The sequence below is a fragment of the Phascolarctos cinereus genome, unplaced genomic scaffold (genome assembly GCF_003287225.1).
Source record: "Phascolarctos cinereus isolate Bilbo 61053 unplaced genomic scaffold, phaCin_HiC Scaffold_4;HRSCAF=312, whole genome shotgun sequence".
Lineage (NCBI taxonomy): Eukaryota > Metazoa > Chordata > Mammalia > Diprotodontia > Phascolarctidae > Phascolarctos > Phascolarctos cinereus.
In genome coordinates, this window is record NW_027555847.1 from 518,783,749 (window position 1) to 518,797,558 (window position 13,810).

Below are 13,810 nucleotides of genomic sequence, written 5' to 3' on the forward strand. Positions count from 1 at the left end.
GAGGACAGACTAGGGGAAGGGATATTCAGAATGCATGCCATCTTGGGGTGGGGGAGGGGTGAGATGGGGTGAAAATTTGGAACTCAAAAAATTGTGGAAGTGAATGTTGAAAACTAAAAGTAAATAAATTTATATTTAAAAAAAAGTTACTGGTCTGACTGAAAACCATGGTGAAAAAAAAAGCCTGGACAACATCCTTCAGCAAATCATCAAAGAAAACTGCCCTGACGTCCTAGAACCAGAGGGTAAATTAGTCATGGAAAGAATCCACTGATCACCTCCTGAAAGAGATCCCAAATTGAAAACTCCAAGGAATATTGTAGCCAAATTCCACAATTACTAGCCCAAAGAGAAAATACTGCAAGCAGCCAGAAAGAAACAATTTAAATATCGTAGAACCACAGTCAGGATTACACAGGATGTTGCAACTTCTACATTAAAAGATCGAAGGGCATGGAATACAATATTCCGTAAGGCAAAGGAGCTTGGATTACAACCAAGGGTCAACTACCCAGCAAAAATGAACATAATCTTTCAGGGGAGGAGATGACATTCAATGAAACACGGGACTTCCAAATCTTCCTGACCAAAAGACCAAAGCTCAACAGAAAATTTGACCTTCAAATATAAGACTGAAGAGAGGCATAAAAAGGTAAACAGGAAAGAAAAAAGAACCAACAACATATTATTAATAAGGACAAACTGTTTATATCCCTACAAGGGAAGATGACATTTATAACTCTTAAGAACCACAATGTCATTATGACATTTAAAAGGGGATATACTTAGAAGCTATGGGCTTAAGTTGACTTTGGTGTGATGGTAAAAAATCTAATTAAGTGGTGAAAAAAAGAGATTGTACTGTACTGGGAGAAGAAGAAAGGAGGAGGCAGACAAGGATAAATTATATCACATGAAAAGGCACAAAAACCAAATACAGCAGAGGGAAAGAAGGGAGGGAGATGAGCATTGTTTGGACCTAACTCTCATCAGATTTGGTCCAAAGAGGGAATTACATAATCAGTTAGGTATAAAAATCTAACTTACCCTATAGGAAGTAGAAAGGGTAAGGGGAAAAGAAAAGGGAGAGGGCTAATAGAAGGGAGGGCAGACTGAAAGAGGCAGTGGTGGAAAGCAAAACTTTACCAAGGAGGAAAAGAGAGAAAAGAGAGAAAAGAGAGAAAAAAGCATAAACGGGGATATGGGCCAGAAGACCAGGGGGCCGGGGGAGGAATAGGATGGAGAGGAAGACACATATAGCAATCATAACTGTGAATGTGAATGGGATGAATTCTCCTATAAAATGGAAACAGATAGCAGAATGGATTAAGAACCATAATCCTATAATATGTTGTTCACAAGAAACACATTTGAAGCAGAGGAATACACACAGAGTAAACATAAAAGGCTGGAGGAGAATATAGTATGCTTTGCTGAAGAAAAAAAAAAGCAGGGGTAACAATCCTGATCTCAGACAGAGCAAAAGCAAAAATAGATCTAAATAAAAAAAAGATAAGGAAGGAAACTGCATCTTGCTAAAAAGGTATCATAGATAATGAAGTAATATCATTACTAAACGTATATGCACCAAGTGGTAGCAGCCAAATTCTTAAAGGAGAAGTAAAGAGAGATACAGGAAGAAACAGAGAGCAAAACTATACTAGTGGGGAGCCTCAACCACCCCTTCTCAGAACTAGATAAATCTAACCAAAAATAAACAAGAAAGGAGTTAAGGAGATCAATAGAATCTTAGAAAAGTTAAATATGGTTGACCTCTGGAGAAAGCTGAATGGGGACAGAAAGGAATCTACCTTTTTCTCAGTGATATATGGCACCTACACAAAAATTGACTACGTACTAGGGCATAAAAACCTCATAATCCAATGCAGAAAGGCAGAAATATTAAATGCATCCTTTTCAGATCATGGTGCAATAAAAATTGCATTTAAGAAAGGGCCATGGGAAGATAGACTAAAAATTAATTGGAAACTAAATAATCTAATCCTAAAGAATGAGTGGGTCAAACAACAAATCATAGAAATAATCACTAACTTCATCCAAGAAAATGACAATAATGAGACAACATACCAAAACTTATTGGATGAAGTGAAAGCAGTCCTTAGGGGAAGTTTTATATCTCTAAATGCTTATATGAGTAAAATAAAGAAGAGATCAATGAATTGGGCATGCAACTAAAAAAAACTAGGAAAAGAACAAATTGAAAATTGCCAATTAGATAACAAATTAGAAATTTTGAAAAACAGGAGAGATGAATAAAATTGAAATTAAGAAAACTATTGAACTAATAAATAAAACTAAGAGCTGGTTTTATGGGGGGGAAAAAACAATAAAATAGATAAACCTTTGATTAATTTGATTTTTTAAAAAAAGAAGAAAACCAAATTACCAGCACCAAAAATGAAAAGGGTGAATTCACCACCAAAGAAGAGGAAATCAAAATGATAATTAGGAGCTATTTTGCCCAACGGCATGCCAATAAATTTGACAGTCTTAGTGAGATGGATGAATATTTACAAAAATATAAATTGCCCAGATTAACAGAAGAGGAAATAAAATATTTAAACAACCCCATTTCAGAAAAAGAAATTGAACAAGCCATCAATGAACTCTCTAAGAAAAAATCTCCAGAGCCAGATGGATTTACAAGTGAATTCTATCAAACTTTTGAAGAACAACTAATTCCAATATGATATAAACTGTTTGGGAAAATAGGTGAAGAAGGAGTCCTACCAAATTCTTTTTATTATACAAATATGGTGCTGATACCTAAACTGGGCAGAGCCAAAACTGAGAAAGAAAATTATAGACCAATTTCCCTAATGAATATAGATGCAAAATTTTAAATAAAATATTGGCAAAGAGACTACAACAACTTATCTCAAGATTATACACTATGACAAGGTAGGATTTACACCAGGAATGCAGGGCTAGTTCAATATTAGGAAAGCTATCACCGTAATTGACCATATCAACAACAAAAGTAACAGAAATCATATGATTATCTTAATAGATGCAGAAAAAGCATTTGACAAAATACAACATCCATTCCTATTAAAACACTAGAGAGCATAGAAATAAATGGAGTCTTCCTTACAATGATAGACATCAAAAACCATCAGCAAGCATTTTATGCAATGGGGATAAGCTAGAAGCATTTCCAATAACATGAGCAGTGAAACAAGGATGTCCATTATCACTACTGTTATTCGATATTGTGCTAGAAATGTTAGCTGTAGCAATTAGAGAAGAAAAAGAAATTGAAGAAATTAGAATTGGCAAAGAAGAAACAAAGCTATCACTCTTTGCAGATATGATGGTGTATTTAGAGAATCCTAGAGAATTGAGTAAAAAATTACTTGAAATAATAAACAAATTTAGCAAAGTTGCAGGATATAAAATAAACCTACAGACTAAACTACTATTTGATAAATCCAAAGACCCCAGCTTCTGGGATAAGAAATCACTATTTAGCAAAAATTGCTGGGAAAACTGGAAAAATGTATGGCAGAAACATCTCACACCCTATACTAAAATAAAGTCAAAATAATGAACTTTGATTACCACTGTTCCATGCATGAAATGAACCATTGTACTTTAGAAAAGAAGAAATAGCTCCAATATGGTGTGGTTATAACAAACAAAAATAAAGCCAGAGGGCTTTATTTTAGCAGTGTAGAAATGTTTTAAAATGAGGACAGATCCTGTTTACTGTGCTTAAGAACAAATTAAAGTAGGAGGCAGTTAGGTGGCTCACCAGCCTTGGACTTAGGAGGACCTGAGTTCAAATGTGGCCTCAGAGACTAACTAGCTGTGTGACCATGGATGGGCAAATCGTTTAACCCCGATTGCCTATAAAAAAGAAAATGAACAAATTAAAGAAATACATTCTTATTTAGGGTATACTCTGTCAGCTGAAGTGATGTCAGCATTTTTTGAGAACAGGTGTAGCTCATGAGAGTTCTTCAAAGCTTCTGCACCCTTGGAAAAGGTTCTGAACCCTTGAAAAAAGGATCTTCAAAACAAATTCAGAGAATGCAATCCAGTACATTTCTATTGTGAATAATGTGTATGGGTGCCAGTTATCAGAAAAAAAAATGCTACCTCTGTCACTTTGGAATTAGGGAAAGGCAGTGCTTTTGGTAAGTGGATACCTCTAAATATATACATGGTAGTCATTCAGTCAACTAGTATTTATTAGGTGACTACTATGTGCCCATCACAATAATAGAAAACAATTGAGGTTTATAAGCACGCTTGTCAAAATAGGTTGTATGATCTGATTTTGAACTAAAACCAGGCATTAAGTGAAGAGATGTGCATGTCTCAAAAGATTCCAACCCAAATTCTTCTGCCCTTGATCTTATTAAAAAATGTCTCCATTACTCCCTGCTTTCACATGCTACCAAGACAAATCCTTTTAGCAATAAGCAAAACAAATCAGTAGCCAGGTTGAGTGGATGTGATATCTTAGACATTTGAATTTCAGCTGATTTCATCTTATCGAGTATTATGTAGGTATTGATTATGGGCCATAAAAAAAACATGCTTTCCTCATCTCCCTTAGTTTCCAAGATAATTTCAAAATTTTTTGAACTGTCTACTGAAATTTTTCCTAGGTTGTTTCTTTTTTCCTCCAGTCAAAAAGTGCTGGGGAGATGGAGCATTGTGGAGGTGGAATATTATCCGAACTATCCAAACATAGTGTCAGTCTTAGTTAAGGTATTAGATAGTTTTGCTGACCTGCTTTTTCCCCCCTTTCTTCTCTAAGGAGTACAATATGTTTCCTGCCTTCAAAGAATTTATAATCTAGTTGGAGACATTGCATTACTGCATTTTATAGGGCATGAAGAAGCAGGCATGTCCTAAGTTGGAGTCCTCAACTGGGGTTCATGGACCAATGGATAAATTCCAGGGTGTGTGTGAACTTGAAGAGAAAAAATATATACCTTTATTTTAATTAATATCTTTTGTAATGTTATATCTTAATTTTATGCATTTAAAAACATCTTTAGAAGGGATCCATAGTTTCATCAGATTTTCAAAGAGATCCATCACATACCACACACACACACACACACACACACACACACACACACACACACACACACACACGGTTGGGGATCATGAAGGCTACAGCCAAGAAATGCCCAGCAAAGACTAGTGGAAAAAGTGAAAGGACTGCCTCATTCTCTGATAGTGGAACAAAGGAATAAAGGATGGGTGAAAACAAAGAAGTTTTGGGGAATGGAGAAGGGTAAATGGAACTTACATTAGATAGCCCAAGTCTTCTCAGGAAACTGAAGCCAAGACCACTGAGGCTGAGCTCAGGTCCTCCTGACTCTAAGGCCAGAGCTCTATCCACTGCGCCACCTAGGAGTACTAAGCAAAGACCAGCAATTTTGTTACTGACAGGTATGCATTTTGTTGTTGAATTGTTTCAGTTGTGTCCTATCTTTGTAAATCCCGTTTGGATTTTTGTTTTTTGTTTTTCAAAGATACTGGAATGATTTGCTGTTTCCTTCTGTAACCTATTTTACAGGTGAGGAAACTGAGACAAATAAGGTTAAATGACTTGCCCAGGGTCACACAGGAGGAAGTGTCTGAGGCTGGATTTGAATTCAGGAAGATGAGTTTTCCTAACTCCAGGCCAGGCACTCAGATGCAAATTGACAACCAGGCATCAGAAAGGAATTATAAGGAATTTTGGGGCCAGTGACTTAGAGGGATCGCAGTAGAAGGTAGTCAAAAGCACTGACAATCCTAGCCTAAGGGCTTCTGCTTTTGTTGCTCACTTAAGTTTATGTAGGGTTTATGTTATGATCTGGGGCAATGATGTGGACAAAAGAGAAATTAGCTTTATTTTTCAAGGGAGAGACTTACCAGCAAAACTCCAGCAGATGGTAGCAAAGAGTAGCAAATGGACACTGAATAACAGGCGGGCTGAGGGGTAGCAGATAACAACTTGGTGATTTCCACAGCTAGAGACTAACACTTAGCAGATATGATATAACAGGCAGCAGACAGTGGAGATGCAGTGATTCCCACGAGAAAAAAGCACACTAACATTGTAAGAGCACATCCAAGGTTCTACAGCATGAGGGGTTTGAGTTGCCCTGGCCTCACATGTCCTAACATCATCATCATCATCATCATCATCATCATCATCATCATCATCTCTCTCTCTCTCTTTCTCTGTCTGTCTGTCTGTCTCTCTCCCCCCCCTTTCCCCTCTCCATGCATAGTGTCTGGTCACATATGTTCTTTGGGTTTGAGCACCCCGCCACGGTTGATGTGGTAACTTGTGGAAAAGGAAGGTCTTTTCTGACCACTTTATTTGCTTTTCTGTTTGATTAAAAGTCTTTTTTCTCTGAAGTAATATGAGTTTTCTGTTTGGCTTAAGCATGTTAGTGGGGTCATGTGAGTCATGGTCTTGAATGAGAGCTAACCCACTAAGTGCCTCATACCTGGGGGAGTTTTCTGGGTATCATGTGTAAACTTCTCCCCTCCACCCCAATCTTACAGTGACTTGTACAAAATCACACAGATAGGAAGTGGTCGAGCTTATATTTAAACCCAGGTCTCCCACAAGAGGAAAAGCATAAAACTTTGAACGTTCATCTCCCATACTTCAGAAATCGAGAAATGAGGAGGTGTCGTAACTCAGGGCCTTCTCCGATTATTGAAGGTCTGTATCAGTTAATTCTGGCCTTGAACAAAGATATACCGCAGTGAGGGTAGTACCCAGGGAAATAGATGAGACCAAATGAGATTTAGGGATTCCCTTTATTTGGATTAGATTTACAAAACCACACTGTTAAGGGACATACAAAAGGTAAGCCACAGCAATGACTATGAAGGAAGGCAGTGAGGAGCTTGATGGTTCACTTTTGTAATAGGGTTTTTGATGGTGATTCTCCCTGTCACCTTTCCATTTCCAAGTAGTCCTAGCGCCCTCATCCTAAATTCGCCTCCGCCGCCTCCTTCGCACAACCCGTTTTTCTCGTCGCACTCCTTAACGGGACACTGCTGCGACATCCCTATTTTTAGCCTTGGCCCTGACACTTGCATTAAGGAAAGCATCCCCTGGAAGGCTGGAGGCGGGAAAAGGCGGGGGAGGTTGGGGGGGGGGTCAGCCCAGGTCACGTGAGAGGAAAAAGAGAAGAGAGTGCGATTGGGAGCCCAAACTCGCCTCTGCTCCGGGGCTGGCGGCCGCGGGGGCCAGACCTAGAGTAGGATGCCTCCCTCGGGCCCTTCAAATACCCGGGGACGCTCAGAAACGGTGCGCATGACGCAGATGCCACGACGGCCCCTTGGGCCCTCGGATCCGAGTGAGTGACAAGTGCTCCAGAGCCCAGTTGCGGGAGAGTGGCGTGCAGGAGAGTAGCCTCACACAGTTCGGCGGGTCCTGGGCGGAGAGGTGCCCCTCCGGGCTCCGAAGCTACTGCCCTGCGCAGAGGCTTGACAAGCGCCTCTGGCCCCTGGAGCTGCCGCAGGGGAAAGATGAAAATCTGGAGCTCTGAGCACGTGTTTGGGTAAAGAGGGAGCCCTGGTTTGTGGAGGGGGGTGGGGTGCGGAGAGTGGCCAAGCTGGGGCCCGGGGAAGTTGGATCTCAAGAGATTTGGGCACCCGTGCCCGCCCGCCGTGAGTATCTGCTTGTGCGCTCAGCCGGCGTTTGCCCAGGGCTTCAGTGCTCCCTTCTCCCGAAAAAAATTAAATGTTAGCGAGCTGTCTCATGTCCTATGAGGGCATGCGTTTCTCCCCGTTGCCCACCAGATTGAGGATCTTGCATGTGATGTGCCTATAGTCAGAGCAGCTGCTTGGCAGTTAATTTTGTCTTTTCGGGAGGGACAAGGCTTGGAGAAGAGGGGTTAGTGTTTTATTAATAGGCCAAAAAGCAAATCCAAGGAATGAGAGGCCTAGTTTCCTCTTTATTTCAATCCCATGATTGCAGCTCATTTGAAAATGATCTGGGGAAGGCTTGATTTAAGTAGGGCAGAATCCCAGATCTGACTTTCCTCAGAAAACGCTTGCCCTCATCTACAGTACCAAGGTCAAAGGATCTGTCAAGTAGTTCAAACCCCCCATCCGATTTTTGGGAAATGAATCAGATGAACCCCCTTAACAGACGCCATAAATAAGCAAGGAAACCAGTATTCGTGATGCTAGATCAGTGATTCTCTATTACAATTTAGTATTTCAGGTGATTTGGAAGAAAGAACAGTAATAATAATAATAATATTTATATAGTACCTGCTATGTGCCGGACATTTTGTTAAGACCTTTACAAATATTATCTCGATTTGATCCTCAAGGAGTAGAGAAATGGAGCAGGGAGTAGGAATAAAGATAGGTGGGAGAAGGAATGGTAAACTAGAAGAATGAAAGGAGGAAAAGAGAAAAGAAAATGTATCAGAAGATATGATAATTTGCCTTCGGAAATCAAATCTCACCAATCATGAAACCTGAAGACTGTGTTATGGTATTTCCTTAAAAGAGTAAGAATGTTTGAATTGTCTGTTAAAGTTATGAGAAGCAATTCCATTTGTGATAGAAAGTGTATGAACTGGACTTCAGTAATAACATTGTTCTAAAAAAAGCTTGTGTTAAAAAATAAAACCAATGATTCTCTTTATAGCTTTTCTGCTTTGCAGACTATTATAGTTACACTTAAGTCATTTAAAAATCTAGGAAGTAATTCAATTTATGAAATATTTTCTAATCTATCACCTCTTTGCTGAGAAAATTGAGACCATGTACAGTGAGCTCCTTTTTCTTCACCTCTTTTTATCTCTAAACCCCTTGAGTTCATCCTACATCCTCTCTTCCTTTCTTATAGTCTCTGATAATGAAGTGATTCTTGCCAGGGCCACCCCTCCATGTACCCTTGATATACTTTCCTTCTGTCTTCTCAAGCATATTTCCCCTTCAGCTGTTCCTTGTTCCCTCATATTCAGTCTCTCCCTGTCTAGAGTCCCCTATGACTATGACTTCCCCATCCTTTAAAAAAAAAAACCTTCACCAGACCATATCACTCACCTACACTGTTATCCTATATCCCTCCTCTCTTTATCAGGCAAATCCTATAAAGACCTACACTTCTGCTCTCAGTAGACCATTTGAACCCTGGCTTCTGACCTCATAATTCACCTAAAATTGGACTTCTTCTAAAATTACCAGTGTTCTCTTAATTATCAAATCTGAAGCTCCTTTCTTAGTCTGGATCCTTTTTTTTCTTTTACCTTATTGCTTCATGAAACTGTTGACCACCCTATTCTACTCTCTTCTGGTTCTCCTCCTACCTACCTGATCGCTGTTAAATGTTCAGTTTCCTTTGCTGGATTATTATCTGTACCATGCCCCTTATCTGTGGGTATTCCCCAAGGTTCTCTGTCTTGGACCCCTTTCTACTTCTATGCTCTTGGTGATCTCATCAGCTCCCATAAGTTCAACTGTTATTTCTATGCACATGATTTCCAGATCTGCATATCTACCCCTACTCTCTACCTGGACCTAAAATCTCCCATCACCAACTGTCTGTTGGACATTTTGAACTGAATGTCCCATAAGATATCTCAAACTCAATATGACTTAAACAGAACTCATTATGTCCCCTCCACCCACCCCAAACACACAATCATACATATCATTCTTGTAGTCAGATTTGCAACCTATGTGTTATCCTGGGCCCTTCACTCTCCTTCACTTCATGTATACAATTGGTTGCCAAATCTTATTTCTACCCCCTTACCTTTCCAGTATTCTTACATATTCTTATGTCCTAGACCAATCCCTACATACCCTGTGATCCAGTGACACTGGTCTCCTTACTGTTCCTTGAACAAGACACTCCATCTCCCAGCTTTAGGCATTTTCACTGGCTGTTTTTCTCTTTTCCTCATGCCTGGAATGTTCTCGCTCATGTCTGCTTCCTAGATTTCGCCAAATTCCTTCAATTCCAAGCTAAAATCCTATAGTCTATAGGAAGCCTCTCCCAATCCTCTAAATTCTGAAGCCTTCCTTTTAAATTATGTTCTGTATGTATCTTGTTAGTACCTAGTTATTTGCATGTTGTCTCCCCTGTTAGATTGTGAGGTCCTTGAGAGCAGAGGTTTTTTTCTTTGCCTTTCTTTGGATCTTTAACAAGGTGCTAACACAGTAGACATAGTAGACCCTTAAATGTTTATTGATTGACTGATTTAGGTTTCTTTCTACCCCAATCCATCCTCCATACATATTTTATATGTTTAAAAAAGCATACACATATATGTGTATATATGGAGAATCTACATTATTCATGGATACACGTATATGTATGTATATACACATACACCCACATGTGTATTGCTTCCACCATTAGAATGAAAGTTCCTTGAAGGCACGGATTGTTTTGTTTTTTCTTTATCATCTTCGTATTTCTTGTTATATAATCACAGTAAGTGCTGAATAAATGCTTAGTGATTGCTTGACCAGTGACTTCATCAGGTCCCTATATTTAATTATTATCACTATGCAGAGGACACATAGATCTGTATCACCAGCTCCAGTCTCTTTCTTGAGTTCCAGTCTTACATGACCAACAACCTGTTGGACATCTTACACTGGATATATCCTACAGGCATCTCAAATTCAACATGACTAAAACAGGACTGGCTATTTTTCCTCCTCAAATCTACCCTTCTGCCAAATTTTCCTCTTGTTATCAAACATCCCATCATTCTTCCAGTCTCCTGTGTTAGTTATCTTGGCATTATTCCAGATTCTTCACTCTCCCTCACCCCGTATATGCATCTGTTTGCCAAATCTTGTCAGTTACTTCCACCACATCTCTCACCTCCAACACCTTTTCTGTACTCACAAAGGCACCTGCAGTTCAAGCCCTCATCACCTCTTGTGTAGATTACGCTAGTGACTTCTCAGCTTCTAATCTCTCCCCACTCTTATCCTTCTTCACACAGCTGTCAAAATGATTTTCCTTAAGCAAAGATCTGACCAGTTCCCTCCTCTACTCAGTAATCTCCAGTGGCTCCCTGTTGCCTCTAGGATAAAATATAAACCCCTTTTGGGGCATTTTAAGCCCTTCACAATCTGTCTTTCCAGATTCATTACATGTTGTTTACGTTCCTAAGCTCTGTAGTCCAGCCAAACTGACCTTCTGTCTGTTCCTCTCACATGGCATTCCAACCCATCTCCATCCATTATGTCTTTGCATAGATTCTTCCTCATGCTCGGAATGCTCACCTCCATCTCAAAGAATCCCTCACTTCCTTCAAGAGACAGCTTAAGCACCATCCTCTTATGAAGCCTTTCTTGATCCCTGCAACTGCCAGTACCCTCTTTCCTAACTACCTTATAATTAATTACCTTGTATTTCATATCCCCAGCACTAAGCACAGTGCCCAACACATACTAGGTGTTTAATAAATGCTTATTGACTAACTGGCTTGTATTTATTTTGTGTTTCTTCTGTATACATAGATAAAAAAAATGCATGTATATGCATGTATAATATGTACATATACACACACACACACACACACACATCACTTTCTATCTCTACCTATAGAATGTAAGCTATTCAAGATTAAGAATTTTCTCTTTTTTTTTGGTCTTTATATCCTTTGTTGCTAGGACAGTTCCTGACATAAAACCAGCAATCATTGAGTGATTGATTGAGTTTAATTTTAGTTTAGTATGGATTTTGCTACACATCATGGAAATACCTTAAATATTTGTCACAAGTATAAGTGATTTGTCAGTTACAAACAAAATTACTATTGATGATTTCAAAACTTGTTTCAGCTGACTGTCTTGTCATTGAGTTCTGGCTTTAGAACAAAAGCTAAATGGAGTTTGACAGATAGGTACTCAGCTGCTTATTAAAAACTGTCATTTATGTTCTGTTCCCTAAGACTGTTTTATGAATGACATAATGCTGTCCAGCATTATTTTCTGTATGACACTAAAAACCAGAAGTACAACTTTCTGGTTGTGTTCATGGGAGATATTTTGGTCTACTAACAGTCCTTCGTTTTCTCTCTCTAAGATTATAGATATTTCTTTGTTCTTGTTTATTCTGGATTGTTTTCTCTTCAAGTTTTTGTTGGATTATTATAAAGACATTTGACTGATACTTGATAAGCTTACTCTGAAAGAAAAGAGAAAAAAAAAGATTAGATTTAAAGAAGTTGGATATGGTCAGGTGTCCCTGTTGCCATTCATATTCATGTGAAAAGCCCATGAGATCTGGAAATCATATCCAAGTATAATCTGAAAAGTAAGTCCTGATAAAAATCGAGAACATTTTAGAAAAGCTAACTGACAAGAGCAGTCATCTCACCATGTTTTGAGATGGTTAAGCATTTTTTGAGTGGCAGACTTTCCTTGCTAATTTCATCCTGTAAGGATTATAATTCAAATCATACCAATGAAGATTATAACCTGCATATGCTTTAGATAAATCCCAGGGATAAGGCATATAGAGGTTTGGTGATTTGAGAAGAGATACCAACCCCTAGTTCATATCAGAAGTAGGATCTGAATCTGGATCTTTCTGATTCTAAAGCCAACATTCTATCTACTCCACTATGGCTTTATGGCAGGGGTGTGCTGGTAAATATTGAAGGATTGGCTCTTTGAAAAGCTACTTTAAAGTTTAATTTGCATTATTAACATTTTCTCCATCTCTAAGTCTTTACAACCAATAAAACAATGAGTCAAGCCTTGATTTGTAGAGTTTACCAATTTCTGTGATATAAATGCTCACACCAAAATTTTAACAATCTTGCCAGTTTATAACTGTTGGCTCTGGCACACCCCTAGAACCTACCTTTCAAAAATAAGATTCATCATTCGCATAGGACCATAGCAGTAACATAAAGAAGTAACATTAGGCAGCATGGTGTTGTGAATACAGCGTTAGAGTCAGAGGACCTGAGATCCAGGCTCTGTCACTCAGAAATCTTGGGCAAGTCACTTTACTTTCTGGGCCTTAGTTTCTTTATCTGTAAAACCAGAACAAGAGAGTTGGATTAGATTATCACTAAGGTAGTAGCTAGCATTTATAAAGCACTTTGTCAAGTGCTTTACAAATATTAATTCATTTTATCCTCACAATATTGTTATTATTTGACAATTGAGGAAACTGAGACAGAGGTTAAGTGACTTGTCCAGGGTCACACAGCTAGTAAGTGTATAAAGTCAGATTTGAACTCAGTTCCTTGAAGGGACTGTTTCATTTTTGTCTTTATTTTCCAAGTGCTTGTCCCAGGGTATTAAACATAGTAGGTGCTTAATAAATGCTTGTTGATTGATTGACGTGGGCAGACCTGCAAGTTAGTAGTATCGATTTTGCAACTATGTAGAAGATGAGGGCATTGGGTGGGAAAGTTTTGAATTAAGGACAAAAATTAAGTACTCTCAAGCGTCCAGGACAGAGGTGATGAAGGCCTGCCTTAGGGTGGTGGCTGTGTGAGTGGAGAGAAAGGTAGTGGATACGAGATATATATTCCAATAAATGGCTTACCTCTGTGTTCCAACCACCTGCCACACAATGGACTATGATATCCCTCATGCCCTTATCCTGCCCACCCTCCCTTCTGAAGGACCCTTGAGGAGCACAGTGAATTGTCAATTATACTTGCCATCCTAAGGGTAGAGAGATCAGGACAAGGAAGATGTAGTAGCTTATGGAATGTATACATGAAATCCTGGTCACTATTCTGTGGAATTGAGTGGGAGACACGCATACCCAAATCTGAGGCAGTGGGACAGGTAAGAACTGTGCACATTG

At 39.1% G+C, this 13,810-nt stretch overlaps 1 protein-coding gene across 3 annotated transcripts in view; it reads left to right on the forward strand.

Annotated features, from left to right (window-relative positions):
• Positions 1-7,181: 7,181 nt before the first annotated feature.
• PRELID3A (PRELI domain containing 3A) overlaps positions 7,182-13,810 on the forward strand; it is a 46,252-nt gene continuing 39,623 nt past the window's right edge. For all 3 annotated transcript variants that reach the window (XR_002324322.2, XM_020985566.2, XM_020985567.2), the window contains exon 1: positions 7,182-7,553. Coding sequence is in view for 2 of the 3 variants with exons in the window: in XM_020985566.2 (XP_020841225.1) it covers positions 7,522-7,553 (32 nt within the window). In the remaining variant the exon portion in view is untranslated. The remainder of the gene's footprint in view (positions 7,554-13,810) is intronic.